Raw genomic sequence first — 25235 nt, 5'->3', positions numbered from 1 at the left:
ATCTCAACCTGTAGTCTCGATTGTTGCATATAAACGCATTAAAGTAAGGATGATGCGTACCTAACCTAATACGTAAGTTAGACATCTGTATACCTGCATAAAGTGATAATATGAATAACTGGATATGCGTTACTCGGAGTGAAACTTTTCACAACTCATTCAACTCAAAGAGGTACTCGTATCTTTAGAGATCGAGATCGATTGGCGTAAGTTATATAAGTCACATTAAATAAAAACGACCCCAGCAAGACAGAATCATATCTATTCATGACGGGTCATGATAGGTCTCTACATCATACGTGGTCCTCTATGTCGGCCTTTGTTGGCTCGACCGCCGCAGCAGATTTTTCTTAAACGACACAAATTTACAGGGCGGACCAAGCCGGCCGAAAACTGGAGGACTTCCCTCCCCCAAACCCCGGCCAGGACTCGATTCGCGCCCTCTCCAACTGGCTACGTGCATATAGGCTCGCTGAGGACAGCGCTTTATAATTACCTGCTCGCGAAGGCGACCGGCGGCCAATTCCTACTCAGGGTTGAAGACACGGACCAGGTTAGTATTTTTTTTTTTTTTTTAAAAAAAAAGGTTTCCCAAATTCAACGATGAGTTGATATTCTAACATTATCTCAGACTCGAATCGTATCAGATGCAGAGACGAGATTATACGAGGATCTAAAATGGGCTGGCTTAAGCTGGGATGAAGGTGCGGAATTTTTCACGTATCTGGAGAGCCTGTTTCTCATTCTAGGTATTCATAATTGCATATAGGTCCCGATGTTGGTGGGAACTACGGTTCGTATAAGCAGGTATTTCCCATTATCACTTACTACCTTAGGTACTCTTTCTATTGTCATGATATTAACCCTGTCTACAGTCCGAGAGATTAAAGGTGTATGTCGAGCATGCGGAAGAGCTCCTCGAGAAAGACCTTGCCTACCGATGCTTCTGCACGCCCGAGGAGTTGGATCAGATGAGGGCCCTGAATATCGCAGAGGGTAAGCCGCAGATCTACAACAGGACATGTTCGCACATCTCTCCAGATGTAGCCGCGCAACGGGCAGCAGACGGTGAGCCGCACTGCGTGCGGTTTAAGTGCGGTCTGCAGCCCATAGTCGACGATCTCGTCTACGGAACCTATAAGAAGCCTACCATAGAAGAAGACTTTATCATCATGAAGCGGGATGGGTTTCCGACCTACCACTTCGCGAACGTGGTTGATGACCATCTGATGGAGATCACGCACGTTATCAGAGGAGCTGTAAGTAGTAATGCACTATAACTATAACGTGGCTCTACGGATCTTATTACTGACTGAGGCGACACCTACTTAGGAATGGCTAGTTTCTACACCCAGGCACGTAGCGCTCTACGAGGCGTTCGGATGGCAGAAGCCTCTGTTCGCGCACGTCGGAATCCTAGTGAACGAGGAGAGGCAAAAGCTGAGCAAACGCCACGGTGACGTGGATATCGCATCCTGGCGAGACCGAGGTATCCTGCCTAGTACCCTGCTGAACTACGTCATGCTGTTGGGCTGGAGCATGGGTAGGGGTGTTAAGGGGCAGCAGGAGGTTATGGATCTGGAGGAGATGGTCAAGAAGGTCAGTAAAGTAAATAAATGTGTTGTTTTCCGAAGAGCCTGCCTGCTACACTAAAAGCTAGCGATCCAGCGTCTTGATAAAAGGTCGATAATATTAACGCGGAGATATAGTTCCATCTCGGCTTCACCAAGGGTGACATCATAGTCAACAATAAGTACGAGTATTTACAGAAAGCACACGTAAAGCGCCTCGCTCAGAAGAAGGGCCCAGACCATGTCTCCGAGATGCTCCTCCCCGTGCTCGTATCCCGAGTGCAGAAATACGAAGACGCCCGTGTTGCAGAACTCGAAGAGCTTGAAGGAGAGGAATCTGAAGTGCTCGAAGAAGAAGAGCCTGAAGAACTTCAAAGCGAAGAAACCGAAGTGCCTCAAGGAAAGGAACCTGAAGAGCTTCAAGCTGAGGAATCGGAAGGCCTTCCAAGCGAGCAGCCCAAAGAACCGAAACCAACGTCGGCCTCGGTCGTCAACCCCAAGATCGTTTCCGAGCTCGGAGACCTCGTCCCTCTTGCCGAAGCCAGCGAGAGCGAGGACGAGAGCATAACCGTTTCCGAAGAGTACCTAGACAAAGTCCTGCAGCTGGATATCCAGAACTACAAAGACGCCGAGTCCTACGTGACGCGCAACCGGTTCCTGATCTGGCAGGTCCCCGAGGCCTTGTACCGCGCCAGCTTACAAGAGGAGATGGCGGGCGTGCAGCAAATTTTCACCGATATCGTGGACGTGGATCCTGCCGAGGACATAGAAGAAGAATTCGATAATGAAGAAGAAGAAGAAGAAGACGACGAAGATGGAGAAATGGAAGAATCCCGCAACACGCAGACCGTGTCGGAACTCACGGCCACGCTGCGCGACCTCCTAGAAGGCATCGAGGCCTCGGAGTGGACCAAGGCCGGCATCGAGGCTGCCGTCCTGCCGTTCCTCAGGTCCGTCTACGCCCTTCCCAAGCCCGCCGATTCAACCTCCCGTCGCCCGGAGCCGCAGCTCTGGGGATATCATCTCCTGCGCTGGATCCTCGCTGGGTCGCGGCCCGGGCCGGCGTTGATACCTAGCTTGACGGTGCTAGGTAGGGAGGAGACGATGAGGCGGGTGGATGAGGCGTACGAGATTGCGAGGGAGGAGGAGGAGGCGGCGGAAGAGGTCGAGGAGGCTGAATCGGAAGCTTAGGCTACGATAAACATCGCTTGCGAACTACTACTATAAATTACACACCAGTTTGGGAAGTCATAGAATGTATTAAAAAAAACAAGGACCTGTATATAGGTAGGTATCAAGTACAACAAAGCATCATGTACTCTGTATTACTATTCTTATTCTTATTTTTTTTTTTTTATAATCAAGCCTCCCTCCCTTTTTTTTCCATAACGCCTTTCCCCCTTAGAAAACGCCGTCCAATGCTTCGTATCTCGTAATTAAGGAGGCATCATCATAACCACCCCCGAATTCCCATCACAAGAGGAACTGATTTATTCTCGCCCTAATTCCTTAGGTAAGGCAAGGCAAGGCAAGGCAAGGCAAGGTAACTATGCCGTAGTAACAGCATCCGGAGCCGGAGCAGGATCCGCAGCATTACTTCCCAAGCCGTTAAAAATCTTGGCCTTGACCTCGATCGCCATGAGGCCCTGCTTCTCGTTGGCAGCGACGGAGCGACTCGTGCGAGCGAGCTTATCGATATCGGCGTCGAGGCTTCTACCATTGCCACCACCACTACCACCACTGCTACTGCTACTGCTAGCGCCCGGACCTCCTCCGGCTCCCGCGCCCCCGGCGCCGCCTCCTCCCCTGGAGCTGTTGCGCTGGTACGACAGGGTGACGTCGCGGATCTTGGAGCCGAGGTCGAGCATCTGCTTGTCGCCGTAGTCGCGGTTGGTCAGGAGCGGGTTCTGCGACAGCGTCTGCACCCAGTACTTGCTCCACAGCAGCTCGAGCAGACTCGCGTCCAGGGTCGACTTGAAGTGCGACACGGCCAGGCTGTAGTACCGGCTCGCGTGGGCGCCGAAGTCCTCGGCCTTGGCGAGCGGGACGGCCTGGCCCGACGAGGTAGATGTCGTATTATTGTTGTTGGCGGTGCTGGCGTTGCTGGGCTCGGAGGGCTGGTAGTTGTCGGGGTAGGTGCGGAAGGCGCCGATCTCGACGCGGCCGGCGCTGATGGTGCGGTCGGGGTCGATGACCACGGCGACGAAGGGGTCGTTGAACTGCTGCTGTATCTTCTGGGTGTTGACGTCGATGCCGCTGAGCCAACAGCCGTAGCCAGGATGGCTGTGGTACCAGCCGATAACATTCTCTTGCCGACTGCCCTGGTCGCGCGAGAGCTGCAGGTACTGGATCATGTACTCGTTGGCGTCGTCCTGAGCGTTGACGCGCGTCTCGGTTCCCTCTACTGGGAGACCGAAGGCATCGGTGACGATCATGCTGTCCCCGTCCGTGTAGCCCTGCATCAGACCCATGACTTCGATGGAGCCGCCCGATCTGGCGTGCATAACCATCTTGATGAGAGCGACGGCGCTGATGCGCACATGTTGGAAGTGGTGGGGGTTATCTTTCCAGGGCTTGGCTGCGTTGACTTCGTTCTGGCGGTCGTCCGAGTAGTTGTATAGGGCGTCTCGTACGGGGTCGACAAGCTTGATGTCGTTATCGTGCTCTACGCGGGTTGTCTTGTTAGTACGATTTATAGGTCAACGAATTAGGGAAGAAGGGAAGAATAAATGGCATACCCCATGATCTCATTGCCACCTCCATCTTGAATATTTGTAAGTAATTGGGATTAGTAGATTAATTACAAAATTAAAAAAAAAAGTTGCTAAAAGTAGAGGCGTTGTTGTTGTTGATTGTAAATGTTGAACTTGTAAAGATGCGGGACGCAAGACGCAGGCACGTAGGTAGGCAAGTCGACGTGGGGTTAATGATAAGGGGAAGCTTCGATAACGATTACCTAAACAGATACCTAGGTACATATAGATTAGCTTTTTGTTGCATAGGTACCTAGGTACCTACCTAATTCACTTAACGCATGTTCCACTTTAAAGCTTTGAACCTGGAAGGCAGGAATGCTTGCCCAGCTGCCCAGTTCTTATCGATAATACCATGCCGTAAATTTCGAAGCCTCATTCAAGGATCCACTTCTTTGTCCCATCTTCAAGATCGCGCAGTTGAACTCTGGCTTTGGGGGAGAAAGAGAGAGAGAGAGTCCAATTGTCGCAAAATGACTAGATCTACGATAACTAGGCCGATACGGCAGGCCTTGTCTAGGCCATTGGTACTTCATCCGCACATTATATTAGTCCCTACGATAATTCAACTGACGGCTTAAAGGTTCAACCACCTCGAAATACCTTGCCTGGTTTTGTGAGCGCCCGTTTTCAAGCCTCTATGTAAGGCTCAACCCGCCACTCAAAATAGACCTATACTTTTTCTTTCTTTCTTTTTTTTTTCGAATACTAATTCAATCCTTAGAGCCGATCCTACTGCCAATTCCTCTGCCGGGCCTACTAGCGATGCGAAGTCTGGGCCTCACCAGCTTGTGTATGTACACGAACTAGACTCCCCAGACCATGCGCAAATGCTTATACGATTCTTAGGAACGAGTTACAAGACCCTCGCGAAGCAAACGAAGTACGACTTCCTAGGGCTGTCCAAGCTCTCTACCTCCAGCCCCTACGACGAGAAGCCGAATACGGAGTACCCTCGTGCGACTTACAACTACGATCTTTTAGCATCCCCAATCTCGAGTTCTTCTGCGACTTCGCGCTACGAGCCGCATACTATCTCAACCTCCCGGCGTTCGGCCCGATCCCTCTTCCTAAAATCGTAGAGCGATGGACCGTTCCTAGGAGTCATTTCATCTTCAAGAAGTCGCAGGAGAACTTCGAGAGGGTCACGAGGAGGAGGTTGATCCAGATCCGGGACGGACACCCGGAAACGGTGCAGATTTGGCTGGCTTACCTGCAGAAGCACGCATACTATGGAATTGGTATGAAGGCGAACGTGTGGGAATTTGACAGTATCGGTAAGTTCGACATGGCTATTGCTATTTCTATTGATATTGTTATTGTTATTGTGGTATGCTTACTTGGACGTATAGGCACTGGTAAGAAGACAGATGCGCAAGAGCAATCCCTACAGCAAATACTAGAAAAGAAGATGGTGAACTTCGGAAGAGATAAGACGCCAGGTACGGTAGAGAAGGTGAAGGAGTTACTGGCCAGCGAGAGGTTCAGACACACGAGATAGACAATTGTATATTATTATATCTCTGTCCATCTGCACCTTTAAAATGAAATAAGTATCATTGCCGTAACATATCGACTGAAATGATATACCGGATCGTTTCGTGTTGTTCCTGAAGTAGTCTTAGACACAGATCAATTTCAAATAATTTCAAATAATATTTATATTTACGACCTTGAACGACTTACACATGACGGTGACGTCCATGGACTTGAAGATCGTTGAAGAACGATGTGTAGGTACCAATGTACATCCAGACATCCACTCTGATTGGCCCAAATTCAGACTCGTCCCATTCGTCTCATTCTCTCATTCAGGAATATTTTCAATTATCCAACTTACACACTTATACATACCTCTTATACACACTTACACAGAAAGACCAAGAACAGTCCAAGATATTATCTTCGAAATTGAGACTGTGGTTTTGACGTAAGCAATTAATTAGACTTGTAAGACCTGTATTTTTAATATTTCGTGTGAATTTGTTACTAATTAAGTTATGTAGGCTCTCTATTCGTACCAAGTAAATTGTGAAATACACACAAGAGCTTCAAAATTTAGACCTTGGTATCACGATTACAATAATATCATAAGTTCTCGACGGCTTCAACGTCGCAGTAAATGAGCCTAACACTCTGTGCCCGCTGCAGGCCTTTAGCCGGCTTAACGCGAAGACATGCCGTGCGCTCAATAACGCAACAGCAAAGACGTAACGAGTCTACTATCGGCACCTATGCCAGCGTCGAAGAAGGGGCCCAAGTAGCCAAGAAGCCCAGGGGAAAAGTCATCTTCTCCGGTATTCAGCCCACGGGCGTACCACACCTGGGGAATTATCTAGGAGCGTTACGGCTATGGAAGAAGCTTCAGGATGATGCGAAGCCCGAGGATAAGCTCATATTCTCGGTCGTAGACCTACACGCTATCACCATGCCCCAAGACGCTAAGGTCCTGCGCCTGCGCCGCCGCGAGATGCTGGCTTCGTTACTGGCTATCGGCCTCGACCCCGAGAAGGGACCTACGATATTCTACCAGAGCTCCGTGCCCCAGCACAGCGAGCTCATGTGGATTCTCAGCTGCACGGCGTCGATGGGGTATCTGGGGAGGATGACGCAGTGGAAGGTCGGTCTTCTTACTATTTACCCCCTTTTTTAACTACACCTTTTTTTCTTCTTTTTTTAAAAAGAAAATATAACCTCCCCTACATTCCCTACCTCTACCTATTATATTCGAGTTCTAGGTGCGTCTAACATAATATATCTATGCAGAGCAAGCTCCAGATGAACAACAAAGCAGGCGACCTCGAGGAAGCGGCCATGACAAATCTAAAGCTAGGCCTGTTCTCGTATCCCGTGCTCCAAGCGGCCGACATCCTCGTGCACCGCGCGACGCACGTCCCCGTCGGCGATGACCAGCGGCAGCACCTCGAGTTCGCGCGCGAGTGCGCCACAAATTTCAACCATACTTTCAAGAACATCTTCGTCCCGCCTGAGATTATGACCAGTGCGTATTCCCCTCTTACCCACGCCCCCACCCCCTTCCCCCCTTTTCCTCCCCTCCTCCTTTCTTGACCAAGCGGAAATAAGAAGAAGAAGAAGACCAAGAAAAAGAGAAAGAAAAAAAGGGGGGGAGGGAAGTTAATTTCCCCAACCAATTACCTACCTCAACTTACTTACTAACTTCCCTTTTTCCCCCACCCCGTCCAGCCTCCTTCCCCCGCGTAATGTCCCTCACGCAGCCGGAAAGCAAGATGTCCAAGTCGTCGCCGAACCAGCGGTCGCGGATAGAGATAACCTCGACGGCGGAGGAGATCCGGTCGCGGATCATGGTGGCGCTGACGGACCCCCACAACGCGGTGACGTACGACCCGGAGTCGCGGCCCGGTGTGTCCAACCTGCTGGAGCTGCTGTCGCAGTGCACGCCCGCGCCCGCGCGCCTGCCCCCGCGCGAGCTCGCCGCCCAGTTCGCCGCCGCCGGCGCCTCGCTCCGCGACCTGAAAGAGGCTACGGCTACCGCCGTGTGCCGCGAGCTAGACGGCGTTCGCGAGCGCTACGAGGAGTTCCTCGATCGGAAGGGCGGGAAGTGGCTGGATGAGATCGAGGCCGAGGGCGCGGAGAAGGCGGCGAGGAGCGCGGAGGAGACGATGGTGAGGGTTAGGGCCGCGGTTGGGTTGGGGCCGGCAATGTGATGGTTTAAAGTACGTTGAGTGCTGGTGTTCATACCTATCCGTGTGTGTGTGTATACGTATAAGAATACAGGATGGGATGAAGCATCAATAAGCACCTACTTAGCCCAAGGTACCTACCTAACTTAGAATCAGTAGTAGGATTCATAACTTCACTGCAAACCACCGTCTCCATATCGAGGCTATCGAGAGAGTTCAGAAATGGACCATTTTTCGGCTTCATATTCAACTTGTATAGACTATCTCGTATAGACTATCTCGTATTGCCCACTGGATTTTACCCAATCCGTAACACCTCTCCCAGATCCGACTAGACCAAAGAAGATCAATAATGATACCCCGTAAGCGATCATGATGTATAAGCAAAGTTGGAGCCCCTGCAGGCTAGCCAAAAGGTGCGGACGAGAGCATTAGTTGCTCGCTGGCCACGTAGCCTATTGCTGAAACGTCAATACGAATTCGACACAAGACGTCAGGGTGTAGGTAGAACAGCAATGGGGTAAACCTACATGATGACTTTCTTCAGGAATAATTCTTTCTCTTCTGGGGATACCTTATCGCTAGGGAATGCCGGATCTTGCAGTGCTGCCCCTAACCACTGGCGTGCGTTAACCTGTTGCGCAACCAGCTTCTTCAGCGGTTCGCTGAGCTTGTCGAGTTCGCTTCGCGCAGCCTTGCCGCCGATATTCTGTATGAGCGATTCGGACAGCTTTGGTCCCAGGTAGGTCATCGCGTTTTCTACAATAACCCGTGTGTTCTCGTCGCTTGCTTGGACTGAAATAAAAGTAGACTAGATAATCCATTAAAGTCAGTACTGCTGCAAACTTCTTACGATGACAATCGATGCAACTAACCCAGAAGTCTGCCGCTGCTGCCTTGGGTAATGGCTCATTTCCATTTAGTAGCTTAATGGCGAACATAAAGAGGAACTCTAGCATATTTGCGGGTTGTGACATAAGAATCTCGGGACGCTTTGACATAATCCTCTGGGCGAATTCAAGGCCATACTGTGCCAGTTCAGGATCTTGATCGGGTTCTACGCGAATGTTAACGACGTATTACAAGTCTGGCATTATTCGGATGTTGGAACAAAGGCCTCCAAGGAGCTCTTGGCACCTTGCATTCAAGATATGCAACTCACCTGAAAGTTGGCTTAGTAGGCCAAAGACCCATGGTAAGAGCTGGCTGAGGATCTCTGGTACATATTTCTTTTGGTTTCCGCTACTGAGCGACGTGAAAAATACACTTGCTGTGTTGACCACAGTAGCAATACGATTATGCCATCTACTTGTAATGAACTCAGTCACCATTTGTGGAGGAAACACGAATGGCCCGGGTTCTGTTTCGGAAAATCCGGCACGAATGATGCTGCAGATAACGTCGACAACTTCGCTATTACTCGAAAAGGTCTCCTTAAGCCTAACGAGCGTGCCCTAAAGTCGTTATCAGCTACGCCTTGTAGAACGGTGAATATAAATTAGGTACTCACCATGATGTCAACTTGTATCTGTTCGAAGTTAGCATTGGATGACATTTGTGCGCTTTGGCCGTCCGCTTCCAAATCTACGAGAGTTTCGGAAGGAGCTTGGATTCCCTTAGCAATGCTGAAAAGACAACGAAGAGCTCGAATAGCCAGATACAATGCTATTTCAGACGCAGGAACGGGCGCATCTGGGCGTTGTGCAAAGTCGTAAGCCCGTACTATCACCTATGATACATTAGAAACTAGCCATCACTAACTAGAGCATAGGATCCCCATTCCAGGTAGCTAACAGAACTTACCGGGTTTTCTGGTGGTATGAGAGATCCTTCACCGTAAGATGAAAGTTGTAAACTGGTCTCAACGTCGACTCCAACCATGGTAAGCAGCCTCTTAAAGGCATCTGCCTTCTGTGTATCGTCGGGAACTGCTTGTACAATCGATGCAATAGCGCCCACAATCCTCTCCTCGGCTAGTGAGTCAAGTTCACTATTGCGTAAAGTTGAGTATTGTTCAAGGAAGGTTCCGACTTCCGAGGTTAAAATGGATCGACAGGACGAGCAAAGTGTGTAGATAGATTTTGAGGAGGGTAGTGCCAGATGCCTATCGCCTACCGCACCGAACAGCAGGTTTAAAGCAGCGGGTAGGAACTCCGCGTGGCTACCAAAGTAATCCGAGTAACGCTCTATGAGGGAGAGACATGTCTGTCTCGCCCGGATAGGTACCACGCTCTGCCCCTGACTTAGCAATCCGAATAGGGGCGAGCCGAATATTTGGGTTAATATGTCGTCAAATAAACTGTCATCTGGCAGACAATCAGATAGGGCACCCAAGCAGAAGGCTGCAGCCTCAAGCTCTGCCCATGCTGATCTCGGTAAGGCGTCGAGAAGGCTTTTCGCAAATATAGAGACCAACTCTTTACCAATTATTGTATATACGGATTGCAGAAAATCAGCGACGTCCTTCCGAGCATCCCCAAAAGCCGTTCTCTCTGTGGAATCCCATGAATTATAAATTGTGATATGAGGGTACTGAATCTTGCGGGAGCTTGCCGAAACAGCCTGCATCATTTGCCAGATAGGCGGCTTATCCCATTGCTTTTCTCCAGTTGATTCTCCATATAGAGAATCAACCAAAACTTCAACGAAAGTTCCCCAAAATTCGAGAGCTGGAACGAATATTTTATCGTCCACCCCGGGGTACCCCTTTGCGCTCAATAGTCCTGCTAGCATAGCTAAAAAGCGTTGCGCTCTTTCGTTAGTCCCATCCGCTAAATCTTCTGTTCGCGCGTTACCGAAGGACAGCATGAAAAGGCCAAAATGAACGTCGTCATCATTCATCTCCTCGCTCTCGATCAAGCTGCGAAACTTATCCCGAGCCCAGTCGCTTTCGAAAACCGAGTATAGGGATTCGAAATGATCTCGATCGAAGAATGACTGCCAATCCTCAAGAGCATCGGTAAGAAGCCCGACGGCAACGTCATATAGCTCATCATTTGGGAGACAGTTGATGACAGGGTCAACTAATTTCTGGAACTGCTGGACTAATGGCTGTTTTGGATTTCGCTGGATATATTGGATCCATGCTTGCAGACAACTTATCGAATCTGCCGGACGAGTACTGCCGTCGCTAACTGGCTTGATACCGTAGATTAGGAGAACCACGACATCGGCAGCATTAGTCGCCAGTCGTTCGTGCAGGGAAATATACTTGATAGGCTTAGTATCGATCTTCTCTGCCTCGTTGGGCAAAATCTGAGCGAACCATAATAGTGCGTACAGGTTCTCAGCATCCAACGCGTGGACTATATCCTCATAGGGAGGCGAATTATCGACATCTTCGATAGGTACATAAGTACGACTGTCTAAGCAATACGAAAGATGGCGTATACATCTGGGCCAAGTATGGGAGTAGTGGATAAAGTAGGTAACGAGAGTACTGCACAACTTCTTAACTACGAAGCCGGCTGTACCATCTCTAAGGGAAGTTATGAGGAAGCTTATGAGTTTCTGGAGAACAGATACTGCATCCTCGTCTGATAAACTATCCACAAATGAGTAAAGGAGGTAGATTTTCGGGTAACCTTATAGGGAATTAATTACCTTTCAGTATTTAATTTTACGGTGAATGTCAAGGCACCAAAAAATTTGACGTTCTGATCTGGTAGGCTCAGCAGGCCATCCGCAAGTTGCCATCCTCCAGGAGACTTTTGAAGAGTTTGGAGGATTTCTTGAATGCGGGAGATAGTTTGAGGGGGGTTCGGCTTATACAGCTCATGAACCAACTACGAATAGCATTAGTATTTGTAGTATATCCAAAAGAAATAAACAAAGGTCATATAGCAACTTACACGTTCGACTTCAGGTAGAGTGATAGTCTCAATCGATATGTTTTCCATGTTCGCTTTGGTTTTCGTGAGGTGCCTCATCCATATCGGGTAAAGTAACAAGTTGTAAGTTTTGGCTGACTACCTAAGGTACGGAATTTGAAAGCACACTGTAACATCCGTGCGTGAGAATAAAAAGTAGGCTACAATGTTGTTTGTATTGTTGTAGAACTCCGGATAGAAACAGGATAGAAACACGTAGCCAAACTTGTACTTAGAACGAGACGAGGCTGGAAGAGGTCTTAATCAGGCGTCCACTCATAAAAATTAACAAATATAATAATCTGAAGAATTTGGCACATTTTATCAACATACCTTAGGTATTCACTCTTGTTAGATACCTCTCATAAAAAAGCAAGGTATAGGTATATGTAGAGGTAGTTAAGGGAGAGGCTGTTGACCAATTCCGGTTCACTATTAGGCACCAGTAAGGTGTAACGGAGGCCAAGAATTGGATAAGATGGGATAGGTAAGACGGACAAGCGATTCAAATTCGCTATCCGTTATGTTTTTAACGTCATCCCGCAAGCCTGGAAGGTACGCTCAAAGTTCTACACTAGTGAGGTAATGCCCAAAGGTTTTTGACGGTGGGGCATTCACCTGCTTTATATGTATTACTTCTCGTCGTCCAGTGCGAAATGGTACATCTTGGTTTACAATTATGGGTACCTTACGTAGGTAGATACCCTAAACCTAAAAATTGATACGTACCTACTTCTGGGACTTCTGGGACTTATCGTACTTTCCTCCGAAGTCCAGCTAAACTTTATGCGTTTGACAGAATAAATTCCAAGTTCCAAGCTAAAAAGTACCGATAGGGACTACCTCCACTTATATCGACGAACCAAACCCTCTCGCACTTGAGGACATAACCCCTCCACTAGCGCTTGCTCCCCTGAGCCCACCTTTTTTTTCTAAGTCACCTCTTCTTTTACGTCTACCTAACTTCTCTAATCGGGCGAGGACCTAGCAGCTTCAACTTCTCACATTTGTAAAGGACAACGGACAACGGACTGGAACAATTAGTTGGGTGCTGGATTCTAATGGGCCGCTCCCTTCAACCGTATAACAACTAGAAGACCTTGGATTCGCCAGGTCCGTTTACTCCAGGTTTTCGACAACTTATATACAATTGGCTTTCTAGACCACATAAGTCTCTGCTGCGTTGCGGCAGTTAGCATTCAGCCATATCGTTGTTGTTGATGCCGATAAGAATTTCTCTTTCCCCTTGCGCATTGTATATGCCTTTGAGGAACACTCTTTCATCCTTCGTTAAGATACCTAGACTCGGGAACCGACTGTGGAACTTTCAGGCCTCACCGACACCAACATCACGCCAAGTACATCGGTTTCAGAGCACTGCTACGGTTATCAAGATGGAAAAAGTCGACACCACTGCTCGCCTTGCCGAGCTTCGCAAGCTTATGAGCGAGAAAAAAGTTGACGTGTATAGTAGGCTAGCCAATGCATCATGTTCTTCAAGTTCCTTAGGTTTTGGCGACTGACGATTTTCCTGTTAAGTCGTCCCCTCTGAGGATAGCCACTCATCTGAGTACATTGCCCCGTGTGATGCTCGACGTGCCTTCATCTCCGGTTTCACTGGCTCTGCAGGCTGCGCTGTCATTACCCACGAGAAAGCTGCTTTAGCTACAGATGGCCGCTACTTTAACCAAGCCTCTAAGCAGCTTGACGACAACTGGCATTTATTAAAGCAAGGTCTCCAGGACGTTCCTACTTGGCAGGAATGGTCTGCAGAACAGGCTGCTGATGGTAAAGTTGTGGCTGTAGACCCGACGTTATTGACAAGCAACGCTGCTAAGAAGCTCTCGGAGAAGATCAAGAAGGGCGGAGGCAAGGAACTAGCCGCAGTTGATGAGAATCTAGTTGATATAGTTTGGGGTGATGACCGACCACCTCGACCCAACGAACCCGTGATTGTTCTCAACGACAAATTTACCGGGAAGGATGTGAAGACAAAGCTAAGCGAACTTCGAAAGGAGCTCGAGAAGAAAAACTCGATCGGATTTGTCGTATCGATGCTTGATGAAATTGCTTGGCTTTTCAACCTCCGAGGAAACGACATTCCGTTCAATCCGGTATTCTTCTCCTACGCCATTGTCACGGCCGATGAGGCTACATTATACATCGACTCGTCGAAGTTAAGTGACGAGGCCCAATCTTACCTTGCGGACAATGACATCGTCATTAAGCCATATGAAGATATCTTCAACGACGCCTCCGTGCTTCGCCAATCAGTTGAAATCAATGAATCGGGAGAAGCTAGCAAGAAAATTCTTATCTCCAATAGGGCTTCGTGGGCTTTGAAGCGAGCTCTTGGTGGCGATGATATAGTGGATGAAATTCGAAGCCCTATTTGCGATTCTAAAGCCGTAAAGAATGAGGTCGAGTTAGAAGGCATGAGAGCATGCCATATCAGGGATGGTGCAGCTTTGATCGAGTTCTTCGCTTGGCTTGAAGACCAACTGATAGTAAAGAAGGCGACTATTGATGAAGTCGCAGCCGCGGACAAGCTCGGAGCTCTACGTGCGAAGCAAAAGGACTTTGTCGGACTTTCTTTCCCCGCGATATCGTCGACCGGGCCAAAGTAAGTATAAGTATATTCTTAAATTTGTCTCAGTTCAACAATTCTAACCACTCCTTTTTAGTGCTGCTGTCATTCACTACCAGCCGGAACCTGGAAACTGTTCGGTCATCGACCCCAATGCGGTCTATCTATGCGATTCTGGAGCGCAGTATCTTGATGGTACTACTGATACAACTCGCACAATACACTTTTCCGAGCCTACTAAGGCTGAGGTCGAAGCTTATACGCTCACACTAAAAGGCAATATTGCTCTAGATAGAGCCGTATTCCCCAAAGGCACAACGGGATTCGCACTAGATGCCCTCGCACGTCAACATCTATGGGTATGTTATTTTTTTCTTCATTATTTCTAGCCTGATTCATCTGGAAAGTACGGGTTTCGCTTACTCTATGCTATAGCTTCAAGGACTTGACTACCGTCATGGTACCGGCCACGGTGTTGGTTCGTACCTAAACGTGCACGAAGGACCGGTTGGCATTGGTACCAGGGTGCAATATTCGGAGGTTGCTCTATCCGCTGGAAATGTCATCTCTAACGAGCCCGGCTATTACGAGGACGGTTCATTCGGCATCCGTATCGAAAATATCGTTATAGTCAAGGAAGTGCAGACTAAATATAAGTTTGGCGACAAACCGTACCTTGGATTCGAGCACGTTACTATGGTGCCGTACTGCCGTAAACTTATTGACACTAACCTCCTGACGAGCGAGGAGAAGACATGGCTGAACGACTATAACGCTGATATTTGGAATAAGACCAAAGGGTACTTCGAGGAGGACGAATTGACATTAGCGTGGCTAAAAAGGGAAACGCAGCCTTTCTAATTGGAAATCGACTTCCCTCCCGATGCCTTCTATGTGTGTTATGACTAGGGTACACAGACAACTAGAACTTCATGAAAGCAGACATGGCGAAGAATAGTCCGAAAGATAAATTAAAAGCCGGGTTCTTCTCCAAGGCATTTAATATACGTGAATTGCCCAACCGTTGCTTTAACTTTAGTTGTTCTACCAGATCAAGACCATATCTTGAAGCCACCTGGACGATATTAGTGAGAATTTCATGATAGATCTTGTTATGGATCTTGTTATGGCGCACCTGGACGACTACCGCGGAAAGACCAATAAGTAACACCAACGTCCGCGAAAAAACACTGATAAGAATTCCCGAAATAAACCCTGCAATGCAGTCTTAGTCTTGGTAGTGCACAGCAATGTCTAGATATGACCGACCTGCAATGCACCCACTGGAAACCTGCTTCAGCAGGTCGGGATCTAATCGCTCCTTCGTAGGAGGACGGCTACTCATCGGCCGCGGTGTCTCCCTCGCATCCAATCTCAGTCTCGGTTGCCTGAACGTTGCCATGCTTGTTCCGAGGGACAGCCCGACGATACCGGCGCCAAGGGCATGGCGCGGCATGAATGTTCGCGTTCGTGTGAACAGTCTTGCCGACATCTTGAATTATATCTTCTCTTTGTGTATGTCTAAGGGGTAAGGACGAAGTAGCGGTAGGTAACGTGAACTGAGAAGAAGTATATGTATAGGTAGGCTAGGTAGGTTATAGGTATGTATACCGGCTAAGTATGAGGGTCTACCTAGGATTTATTAATATTTAAAATAGGCACGGTTTAGATAGAATTAACGGCTGTGGTCTATTATTAATTGATGGGAGCTTCGCATTAATTTGCCTTAGGTAGCTGTTGACGTCACTCCATTGCAGCTGGCCGAGCCAACATTGAACACGCCGCACATTTTAGCAGCTTAGGTTCCACCGCTAAAACCCTGAGCTTCCCCACGTGGACCCGAATTTCACGGAATTTCCGGAGAGTTTTTAGCTCCTGCACGACTTTCTTCCTTTCTCTCGGCATTGTCTGGAATATACACACAGATTAAACTACCTAAGGTACCTAGGTAGGTATTGAAAGTTGCAATTACGAGCATTATATTCCGATGAATTGCATGCGGGCTTATAGAAAGAAAAAGCACTATGGTATCAAATTTAAAATGCAAAACCTGACCGTTATCCCCCCCCTTTGCCCTCAGGTCGGTCTAACTTTCTTGACTCCTAAACGCCATTTCTCTTCCCCTTAAGCCAACCAGCTGAACGCCGTGGTATTTTGATCGCCTGCGTCGATAGACCGCTTTTTATACAAAATCCCCCTCTTCCCCAGACAAGTGGCCTAGCCGATGCAGGGGTAGATTTTTGGGGGGGTGCAGAGTCCTGAACCGTATCATTTTGTGATAGGCGTCTCTTGCTACCGCTTTTAAAACCTTTTAGCCAAGGCCGCCCCATACGCCACGTATCCGTCTCGCGAGCTGGATGTCTTTCTGCATTATGGTAACTCGTTTCGCGTGGATGGCGCATAGATTCGAGTCCTCGAATAAGTGGACTAGAAAAGCCTCGGCAGCTTCCTGAAGCGCTAATATAGCCTGCGATTGCCATCGCATTCCTTCGTCCGCCGGGCGCATAGTTAAAGCTATTTCTCGAACCTGGACATTAGTTAGTATGTGCGAGTATTGAAGGCATTATCTGTGCGGCAAACATACAAGTCGGGAGAAAGGTAGTTTTCGTATGAGTAGGTCGGTGTTGTTTTGCAGTCTTCTGATCTCTCTCAGTGCGACAGTTCCTGGCCTATATCTTCTTCTTCGAGGGTAGGGAATTGGATCGCCAGCTGTAGGTAAATTAGCTATTGGTGTCTCGATATTGCGATTAGCTTATTTCTACTTACGCTGTGCTCTTAAGGCGCCTCCTCGTCCACCACCTCGCCCACCACCTCGTCCACCACGGCCTCGAATCATTTTTGTGATAGGGAGTGTATTCTGGCTGAAGGAATTGGTCGAGAACCAAAAGGTTCTAATGCGACAACTATGCGACTGGGTAGAGCGCACAATGGGTTTCTTGAGCAGCCGAATTTGAGTTTAAGTGCAGATCAAGTATGACAGATCAGAATAGGTATTATACTTGAAAGCTAAGCTGACTTTTGTCAAAGGAAAAACGAAAGATTGTTTCGTTGAATGACAAACGATTATTAAGAGTTAGGGACATTCCTATGAAAGAAAGAAGGAAGAAAGAACGTTAACACGAACCCGGTTTGACGAAGGATAATAATGCCAGTGCGAAATTAGGTTAAAAAACGAAGGGGCTGGGAAATTCAATTCAATTCGCAACTTCCCACCTGTTAACTTAATTGGGACGCTAGAACGCGACTTGAGCACGCCCCGCGACGCGTGCTCCAGCCATTTCAATTAAAAACCCTGCAAATTCTTAAACCAAAGTGGGTCTTTTTGTGTGCCCCTGGCTGGTAATTGAAAACATACATGTATTGGCTGAATAATCACTAAGCCACAATTAAGCCACAACTCGTCTGCAAAAAGGTTAGAGACGGCAGGACGGGAGATAATCACGTCATAGGTTATACATTAGGTACTTCTAGTTGCTGCAAAGCTTCTCCGAAAAATGCAAGATTGTGATACCATTCATTTAACCGAGCGGTACCTAAGATCTTATCTAACCTAGGTAGTATGTGCCGCCAGTGAATCACTAATTGCCGGCATATTAGTGGGTGATATACCTGTACCTCATGCTTTGGTAGTGAACAGATCCGATAAGGCCAGATTAGCAGTGGGCTGAGGAGGCAATCCCTCCATCGACTTAAACCTACCTCCCTACAACATCAAACTTCCCTTTGAAGGCTTTCTGTCTTTTTTTTTATCCCCCTCTTGCTATTCCATCTTGTGAGGTATTCTTTAGCGCATACATTTTCATACTTTGTCCTTATTACTGCGAAAACCAAAAGGTCTAACTATATCTATTTATCCTTGATTCCCTACCCTGTACCGGACTTGTCGCAATTCAGTATGGATCAAATGATTCCTGGTGATGGGGGCCGAAACCCACTGGAGGCCTGGTTCTGGGAGATGCCAATTTGCACAAGGTGGTGGACAACGGCAACAGTTCTGACGAGCGCCCTGGTGCAATGCCAAATGGTAACTCCGTTTCAACTGTTCTATAGCGTCCGCACCGTATTCCAGAAGGGAGAGGTAAGAAGAATCGAATCCCGCATATCTCAACAAAGAGAATTGACATTAATGATTGGCTTGCTAACTTTGTCTGACTTTATATAGTATTGGCGGCTATTCACTACATTCCTATACTTTGGACCGTTCTCGTTCGATCTCCTATTTCACGTATACTTCCTCCAACGCTACTCCCGGCTCCTCGAAGAGTCGTCTGGCAGATCGCCAGCTCATTTCTCCTGGCTGATGGTGTACACCATGGCTTTCCTTATTGTCCTCTCTCCATTCGTATCGATGCCATTTCTAGGCCACCCTCTGTCATCCACGCTAGTTTACATCTGGTCACGACGAAACCCAGACACTCAGTTAAACTTTCTAGGCTTGCTTGTGTTCACTGCGCCGTACCTTCCTTGGGTATTAATGGGGTTCAGTCTTGTTATGCACGGAACAGTACCCAAGGACGAGATCATGGGTGTTGTTATCGGCCACATCTGGTATTTCTTCTCAGACGTATACCCTCCGATGCACAACGGCTCGCGACCTCTAGACCCGCCGATGTGGTGGCGTCGACTCTTTGAAGGCCGACAGCAGAGGGACGAGACAGCCGATGCGATTAATAACGAATTCGCAGTGGCAGGAGGTCCAGAACTTGCGGCCGCAGATTTGCGATAAAGCATGAACGCAATTTGATTCCAATAGCACATTAGGTGGCTATCATCCACTCATTTATGGCGTTTCAGGTCAAATTCCAATGGCATTGCGGTTGCAGCGGCGTTATACAAGGAACAATACGGTGGCGTTGAAGGGTGATGAAGGATAAACATATAAATAACAATGGAGGTGATGATTCTTCTGTACATACATATTATCCTTCCTACCGACTCATCGAAAGACACTCTATCTATACGTGGACTTACTTGTTAACTTACCTAAAATAGTGTTTTATAAGGACTTTGAGTTAGACCTAGCGAAGTAATATGAATATCTCGTCAACCTTTTAATATTCACATCATGTACTATGTGTCTTCTTTATCATGCAAGCTTAAGGTTTCTATATCCGTTCAAGCCTACCTTAGGTTGGGTTAGGTACCTCAGGTAGATTTAGAATCCAACTGCATTTCGGGATAGAGCCTGACTGATTCTTGAATTGGTTTATGTTGCAGTTTATGGTGCATTACTTGATCATATCTGCCCCTTAGTTTCATGACATGATGCAATTAGCCCTCACCGAACCAAGGAGAAGTTAGATTTTATACCGTTACCTCTTAATATCAGTTGCTACTACAGGTACATAATGTAATAGTTAAGCAGGTAGGTATCCACTTGTAGAGTTTCCGGTCTGTTAGTTACTTGCTTCACCGGCAGGCGGGATATCAACTAGGCCAAATCAACCAATGAAAAGCTAACTATTGGCGAATTGGGGGGGACAAAAGGCTTGGACCCACCGAAGGAAAAAAAAAAACCGAGAATGCCGACTTGCTCAACGTCACACCTAGAACGGGTTGCTCAGCTGCTGGCGCCATCCCGCCATCCCGCCCATCTCTCCTAATAGGTTACGAATCGGGAGACTTGTATACGAAAGACACTCACCCCCAAAATATTTAATACATAACAAGTCTCCGTTACGAATCTTTTTACCCATTCCTTCAAATTAAATAACTCATTCAAGCATACCAATTCCTAATCCAAACTTTGCATTGCGGATTATACAACACTGTTGAAAATGCGAGCATACTGGTACGATAACGTTCCTGTAAGTGACCTGATAAAGAGATAAAAAAAAAGGTGCCCCTCATCACATCATTGCGGGATGTTTTCGCGAAAGCCCTCACTGGCTCAGTTCAACAAAACATTATCTAGAACTCACGATAGTTATAACACAAATACATTAGGTTAGGTAGTTATCTTATAACAAATACTAATAAACTCAACAGGGCGACCAACGCTTACCGCATGACTCGGGCAAAGATGTAGACGCCGCCGCTCTGGAGAAGCTGGGCGTGCTCTACTTCCGGTACCCGGAGGTGTCGGCGGTGGACGAGCTGGCGAGCCAGCGCGGGTACAAGAACCGGGACGAGATCACAGTGTCGCCGGAGAAGATGGGCGACATCTACGAGGAGAAGGTCAAGTCCTTCTTCCGCGAGCACCTGCACGAGGACGAGGAGATCAGGTACATCCGCGACGGCCAGGGGTACTTCGACGTCCGCAGCAAGGACGACGCCTGGGTCCGCATCCAGCTCGAGAAGGACGACTTGATCATCCTGCCACCGGGCATTTACCACCGGTTCACCACGGACGAGAGCAACGTAAGCTCGTGTCTTCCTTAATGCCTCCCTTGATATGTGTATAGAGATAGGTGTCTAATATTTGCCTTAGTACATTCAGGCTATGCGCCTCTTCAAGGACGAGCCCAAGTGGACGCCGCTGAACAGGTCCAACGAACTGGACGAGAACGAGTATCGCAAGCAGTATGTTTCGCAGTACCTAAACTAAACAAAAATTTGGTAAAGTGGAGGAGTAAAGGGTTACGAAGTTATGCGCTGTTATTTGGGTTGGATTTCATTTCTTGGTAGAAGATCACTTAAACAATATCGTGGGATAAAAAAAAAAGAACTCAATGTCATGGCAGGCAATTCTGATTTGATAATTCATGAGATATGAACGTATAAATTGGATGCTATATATACCAACTTGAAAATCCAGTCTGACGAGAAATTACTACGACTTTGTAAATACTAAAATGGCTTCCTATGTGGACGTTGATAAAAATGCACGAGCATTTATGTACATAAAAAATACATAACCTAGTCTCGGCAATGAGATTGCGGGGATTACTAAATAAATATTAGGTCATGTAGGTACGGTTTATTGTACTATTTTATTTCCCCAGCTTTGAGAAACCCCAACTTCGATCTTTCTTCCGTCTTCAAAAGCCCCTCCCCCCTCCCGCCCGCTTCTCTCTAGTTAGATAGATGATGCCGTGCACCTCGGAACAGACGAATAGGATCCGCGAAATGAGGAAGAGCCCGCTCCTCGAATCGCAGTTAACTTTAACCTATCATTATCATGGACTCTAGATCTGCGTCCGAAGTCGCCCATCCGTCGCCGGCCGGTAGTGCTTCTGCTTCGGCTTCTGCCAGCGCGGCGCCTAATAAGGGGAAACTGCTGCTTCCCGCTAGCTGCGAGCCCCCGTTGCCGAACGCGCCGAGGAAGCAGCTCGTATGGATTGTGAGTTCATTTGTTTTTACGTGATTTGATATTTGAGGATGTTTTGTATATACTTTATTGAACTGCGATAGCAGAACTAACTGAATGGGTGGTTAGGTCTTCGGCGGCACTGGCCACATGGGCCGCTCGCTCGTCAAATGCGCGCTGACGCGGGGCGATCTAGTGACCGACGTGGGACGCACGTTTGAGAGCTCGCCTGAGGAGATGGCGGCCCAGCACGAGAACTGTCTGGGCCTGCTGTGCGACGTGCGCGCGCGGCAGAGCGTAGCGCAAGTCATCGAGCGGACGCTGGACCGCTTTGGGCGCATCGACGTGGTCGCCAACTGCTCCGGGTACGGCGTGATCGGAGCGTGCGAGGACCAGGACGAGCATGAGATCCGCAACCAGTTCGAGACCAACTTCATGGGCACCCTACACATCATCCAGGCGACCCTCCCTTACTTCCGCCAGCAGAACGGCGGCCGCTACCTCATCTTCAGCTCGACCAGCGGCGCCCTGGGCGTGCCGGGGCTCGGCCCCTACTGCGCGACCAAGTACGCGGTGGAAGGCCTCATCGAAGCGATGCTCTACGAGATCGACTCCTTCAACGTGAAGGCGACGCTGGTCGAGCCGGGTCTGGTGCGGCGCGACGAGCCCGACGCCCAGGCGAACCCGCTGCCGACATGGGGCCACTTCCTTATCAAGCAGCCGAGCGAGGCGTACGGGCACTCGACGTCGCCGGCGCTGCACGCGAAGCGCATGGTGCAGTGGCTGGGAGACCGCCAGCCGACGAGCGCGGTCAAGTGCGCGGAGCTGGTCTGGCAGCTGGCCCACTGCTCGTACCCGCCACTGCGCCTCGTCCTCGGCAGCTACGCCATCGAGAGCATCCGCGACCGCCTCAGGTCCGTCACCGAAGAGCTCGAGGACTGGAAGCATCTTAACTACCCCGCGGCGCCCGAGACCGAGGCCGCGGCTACGACTGCTTCGGCGGCGGAGAAGAATGAGAAGGATGACGATACGGGGGATTCCACTGCTGAGATGCAGGATAATACTACATAGGCTTGCGGTATCTACCTACCTAGGTATTCCTTTTTATTTATTTTTTTCGTTTTACTTCTTGGAACCTGGGTGTTGGTCTAGGATAGGGGGGTTACGTGGATAATTTATGCATGGCGTTTACTTCATTTTTGCTTCTTATGCGAGATACCCGGACACCGGGGTGTCTCCTTGGCTCGAAGGGGCTCGAGGGCTCGAGGGATCGGTGCTTTAAAAGCCTTGCGTTTTAAATGGCTAGAATGGAAGTGGCAAAGATAAGGTAGGTAGGTAGGTAGCGTACCTAATTTTCTCCTTAATAACGGTCACGTAGAATTTTACGCGTATTTATTTCGTGCACCCAGGCTTCCACGCCTTGCTTATTCTTGTATACTAGCCACCATGGCGACTCCATCTCAAGTCCAAAGGCAGCAGTTGTGCTGTTATTATCCTTCCTTATCCCCCTCAGGTCTTCCCGAATTACCCTCAAGTTCGAAGAAACGATCAGCAAGCCTACCACCCCATATGATCTCCCTCCTTCAAAAAGAATGTGTGAATCCCCTCCCGAGCAAGATACACCAGCATCACATACTATCCCAGCCTCCGATTTCATCACACGGCGCGATCCTAAAATAGCTGCTTGGCTTGATCTACTTGTCGTTGAAGATCTACCCGACCATTTCGAATCAGAGTCTGGCTTCACAATGTGTGACCAGGTAATACCTCGAAAGCATCGGCCTGTATTGGCTAGTACGAACACGGGAAGCAAGAGTAGGAGTGTCATGTCCAAACTCAAAGCTGTATCGACGAAGTGGGATACGTTTGAGTTCCGATGTTCGGTACTCCTTTATAATATTAAACTAGTAAAATGGAACAGTCCAATTCCCGACTGGGTAGAGAAATATCTTGTTGAGATCGATGGGTATCATGTTTATGATACTTCTAACAAATTTGAGAATTTATTCGATATGTACTCCGATAATTCTTAATATAGCAAAGCTGAAAACGAATACAGCAAGGATCTTATGCGTATTCTAGATCTTGAGTTCGATGACAACAGAATCCTACCCGTTCAAATCCCTCCAACAACTCAAACGTCTACAACCCCTACTGCCTCAACTACTCAAGCATCTACAAACCCTACTACCTACCTATGTTGAAGCCAAACAGATAATTCACAGCTGTAACCAAGCTTTTCGAGAGCACTTTGTGCCCAAGATCAACACGGTCCAGACTGATTGGAAGGCGTCTACACCAGCACCCGATTATGCCTTCGAACATCATTTTATTAGTACTGCTAACGAAATGTCCCCAGATCTCAACATAATAGAGGCTACATTTAGATGTATGAACAGATCCTTCCTCATGTGTCCTTACCTGTTTATTGAAGCGAAAAGCTTCACGGGTCAGGTTCTCGGAGCGGAGAACCAAGCTATCATGGATGGTCGTATCGCTTTGGATATGACGTGGGGGATACTCGAAGATCAAGATATGATCTTTGTTGTATGCACGATGCCTTGGTATGCTAGGATATCTGTTATGTGGAGAGAGGAGAAAACGACGGAGAGCATTAGTATTGGAGAGGGAAATTCGAATGCTTGTTACCACATCAAGCCCATTCGCGCATTCAGCCTTGATACGTTAGAAGGAGCTAGAATGTGTCGACAGTTCATCTACCGTATCCATTATTGGGCAACAGTGAACAGATTGCCCAGGATTCAAAAGGGTATCGACAATTGGCGCGCAAAGGGTTATCCAAAGGATAAACATCAAATCTCGCTTCGCAATGCCTACGTCTTTGACGATGAGGTCTGATATACGCCAATTCAATGATATTTCAGACTTCTCTGTCATACTTCGGGCCTTACATTATCCCATTCGATTGACGACGATTTTTCTTTTCGATGATATTCATTGGCAATGAGGGCTCGGATGCGTTTTGCTACTTGCTTATGGGGATGCGAATGATCTATTCTTATGATGATTGTTGACGATGCTGCGGTTCCATATGGGTTGGGATTTCCCCAGGTTTCCTTGTTGGCTTTTTCTTCATTGGCCATGATTTGTTCTTACTACGATATAAACTGCGATGTTACTTTTATTTTCTCATTTTAATTATATACCTAATGGATATTTGCTGGTAGTAAACGGTGTTGTATTGCAAACGTTTTCTACCTGTAGTGGGCCTTGTCTAGTAAAACTCATTGATAGCTATAGCTTACGTAACCATCCTACAGATGCTAAGATCGAACTTCATGTAAGATCCATGTAGAATTATGTAGCGCACAAGCCTCATCTTGGACGCCGCAGTTTTTGTAAGAATTCTTTTTTTATGCGTCAATTTTATACTCGGACTTCTAAGCATTGAAGTATGTTTGAAAAAAAAAGTGAAATTAAATAAAAAGATACGTCTTAAAGGGACAGACACAGCTCCTGTGGGATTTCAATTGGACCCTTAGATCTAGTACAGATACCTAGGTACTTGTCGCAATCTAGTACG

The 25235-nt window shown here is 47.9% G+C and overlaps 13 protein-coding genes across 13 annotated transcripts; 8 read left to right on the top strand and 5 right to left on the bottom strand.

Moving 5' to 3' along the window:
* Nucleotides 1-153: 153 nt before the first annotated feature.
* On the top strand, nt 154-2940 carry F4812DRAFT_321152 (uncharacterized protein). Its single transcript, XM_047931455.1, has 6 exons — nt 154-553; nt 632-704; nt 770-807; nt 876-1259; nt 1333-1599; nt 1710-2940. The coding sequence occupies exons 1-6, from the start codon at nt 278-280 to the stop codon at nt 2760-2762; spliced, it is 2091 nt and encodes a 696-aa protein (XP_047791500.1). The 5' UTR covers nt 154-277; the 3' UTR covers nt 2763-2940.
* On the bottom strand, nt 2810-4438 carry F4812DRAFT_422244 (Mov34-domain-containing protein). Its single transcript, XM_047933645.1, has 2 exons — nt 4310-4438; nt 2810-4236 (listed from the first exon to the last, which is right to left on the bottom strand). Exons 1-2 carry the CDS (start codon nt 4332-4334, stop codon nt 3119-3121), a joined length of 1143 nt encoding a protein of 380 aa, XP_047791499.1. The 5' UTR covers nt 4335-4438; the 3' UTR covers nt 2810-3118.
* Nucleotides 4439-4688: 250 nt separating this feature from the next.
* On the top strand, nt 4689-5977 carry F4812DRAFT_422242 (ribosomal protein S10). Its single transcript, XM_047933644.1, has 5 exons — nt 4689-4851; nt 4908-4966; nt 5049-5117; nt 5174-5601; nt 5677-5977. Exons 1-5 carry the CDS (start codon nt 4798-4800, stop codon nt 5823-5825), a joined length of 759 nt encoding a protein of 252 aa, XP_047791498.1. The 5' UTR covers nt 4689-4797; the 3' UTR covers nt 5826-5977.
* A 190-nt stretch (nt 5978-6167) lies between these two features.
* Nucleotides 6168-8200, top strand: F4812DRAFT_422240 (putative tryptophanyl-tRNA synthetase). The gene is made up of 4 exons (XM_047933643.1): nt 6168-6274; nt 6331-6944; nt 7091-7325; nt 7529-8200. The coding sequence occupies exons 2-4, from the start codon at nt 6447-6449 to the stop codon at nt 8008-8010; spliced, it is 1215 nt and encodes a 404-aa protein (XP_047791497.1). The 5' UTR covers nt 6168-6274; nt 6331-6446; the 3' UTR covers nt 8011-8200.
* Nucleotides 8201-8356: 156 nt separating this feature from the next.
* On the bottom strand, nt 8357-11885 carry F4812DRAFT_450467 (ARM repeat-containing protein; the record flags this gene model as incomplete). Its single annotated transcript, XM_047936090.1, has 8 exons — nt 8357-8441; nt 8517-8797; nt 8862-9043; nt 9149-9440; nt 9497-9715; nt 9790-11530; nt 11590-11771; nt 11838-11885. The coding sequence occupies 8 exons, from the start codon at nt 11883-11885 to the stop codon at nt 8357-8359; spliced, it is 3030 nt and encodes a 1009-aa protein (XP_047791496.1).
* A 1364-nt stretch (nt 11886-13249) lies between these two features.
* Nucleotides 13250-15303, top strand: F4812DRAFT_457722 (Creatinase/aminopeptidase; the record flags this gene model as incomplete). The annotated part of the gene is made up of 4 exons (XM_047937223.1): nt 13250-13325; nt 13395-14478; nt 14540-14801; nt 14878-15303. The coding sequence occupies 4 exons, from the start codon at nt 13250-13252 to the stop codon at nt 15301-15303; spliced, it is 1848 nt and encodes a 615-aa protein (XP_047791495.1).
* Nucleotides 15304-15364: 61 nt separating this feature from the next.
* On the bottom strand, nt 15365-15934 carry F4812DRAFT_457721 (uncharacterized protein; the record flags this gene model as incomplete). The annotated part of the gene is made up of 2 exons (XM_047937222.1): nt 15365-15657; nt 15712-15934. The coding sequence occupies 2 exons, from the start codon at nt 15932-15934 to the stop codon at nt 15365-15367; spliced, it is 516 nt and encodes a 171-aa protein (XP_047791494.1).
* A 298-nt stretch (nt 15935-16232) lies between these two features.
* F4812DRAFT_422225 (histone-fold-containing protein) lies at nt 16233-17759 on the bottom strand. The gene is made up of 3 exons (XM_047933642.1): nt 17209-17759; nt 17027-17151; nt 16233-16969 (listed from the first exon to the last, which is right to left on the bottom strand). The coding sequence occupies exons 1-3, from the start codon at nt 17276-17278 to the stop codon at nt 16754-16756; spliced, it is 411 nt and encodes a 136-aa protein (XP_047791493.1). The 5' UTR covers nt 17279-17759; the 3' UTR covers nt 16233-16753.
* A 310-nt stretch (nt 17760-18069) lies between these two features.
* On the top strand, nt 18070-19621 carry F4812DRAFT_422223 (derlin-2). Its single transcript, XM_047933641.1, has 2 exons — nt 18070-18520; nt 18605-19621. The coding sequence occupies exons 1-2, from the start codon at nt 18338-18340 to the stop codon at nt 19166-19168; spliced, it is 747 nt and encodes a 248-aa protein (XP_047791492.1). The 5' UTR covers nt 18070-18337; the 3' UTR covers nt 19169-19621.
* Nucleotides 19622-20219: 598 nt separating this feature from the next.
* On the top strand, nt 20220-20989 carry F4812DRAFT_450464 (Acireductone dioxygenase; the record flags this gene model as incomplete). Its single annotated transcript, XM_047936089.1, has 3 exons — nt 20220-20249; nt 20431-20802; nt 20873-20989. The coding sequence occupies 3 exons, from the start codon at nt 20220-20222 to the stop codon at nt 20987-20989; spliced, it is 519 nt and encodes a 172-aa protein (XP_047791491.1).
* Nucleotides 20990-21392: 403 nt separating this feature from the next.
* On the top strand, nt 21393-22970 carry F4812DRAFT_320883 (NAD(P)-binding protein). Its single transcript, XM_047931454.1, has 2 exons — nt 21393-21724; nt 21821-22970. Exons 1-2 carry the CDS (start codon nt 21563-21565, stop codon nt 22760-22762), a joined length of 1104 nt encoding a protein of 367 aa, XP_047791490.1. The 5' UTR covers nt 21393-21562; the 3' UTR covers nt 22763-22970.
* Nucleotides 22908-23712, bottom strand: F4812DRAFT_320881 (uncharacterized protein). Its single transcript, XM_047931453.1, has one exon. It carries the CDS (start codon nt 23517-23519, stop codon nt 23052-23054), a length of 468 nt encoding a protein of 155 aa, XP_047791489.1. The 5' UTR covers nt 23520-23712; the 3' UTR covers nt 22908-23051.
* A 29-nt stretch (nt 23713-23741) lies between these two features.
* Nucleotides 23742-24875, top strand: F4812DRAFT_422216 (uncharacterized protein). The gene has a single exon (XM_047933640.1). It carries the CDS (start codon nt 23786-23788, stop codon nt 24548-24550), a length of 765 nt encoding a protein of 254 aa, XP_047791488.1. The 5' UTR covers nt 23742-23785; the 3' UTR covers nt 24551-24875.
* The last annotated feature ends 360 nt before the right edge of the window (nt 24876-25235 follow it).

The sequence above is a fragment of the Daldinia caldariorum genome (assembly GCF_022478825.1).
Source record: "Daldinia caldariorum strain CBS 122874 unplaced genomic scaffold F4812scaffold_5, whole genome shotgun sequence".
Classification (NCBI taxonomy): Eukaryota; Fungi; Ascomycota; class Sordariomycetes; order Xylariales; family Hypoxylaceae; genus Daldinia; species Daldinia caldariorum.
Note: the sequence above shows the minus strand (reverse complement) of the source record. Positions and strands in the feature narration are given on the sequence as shown.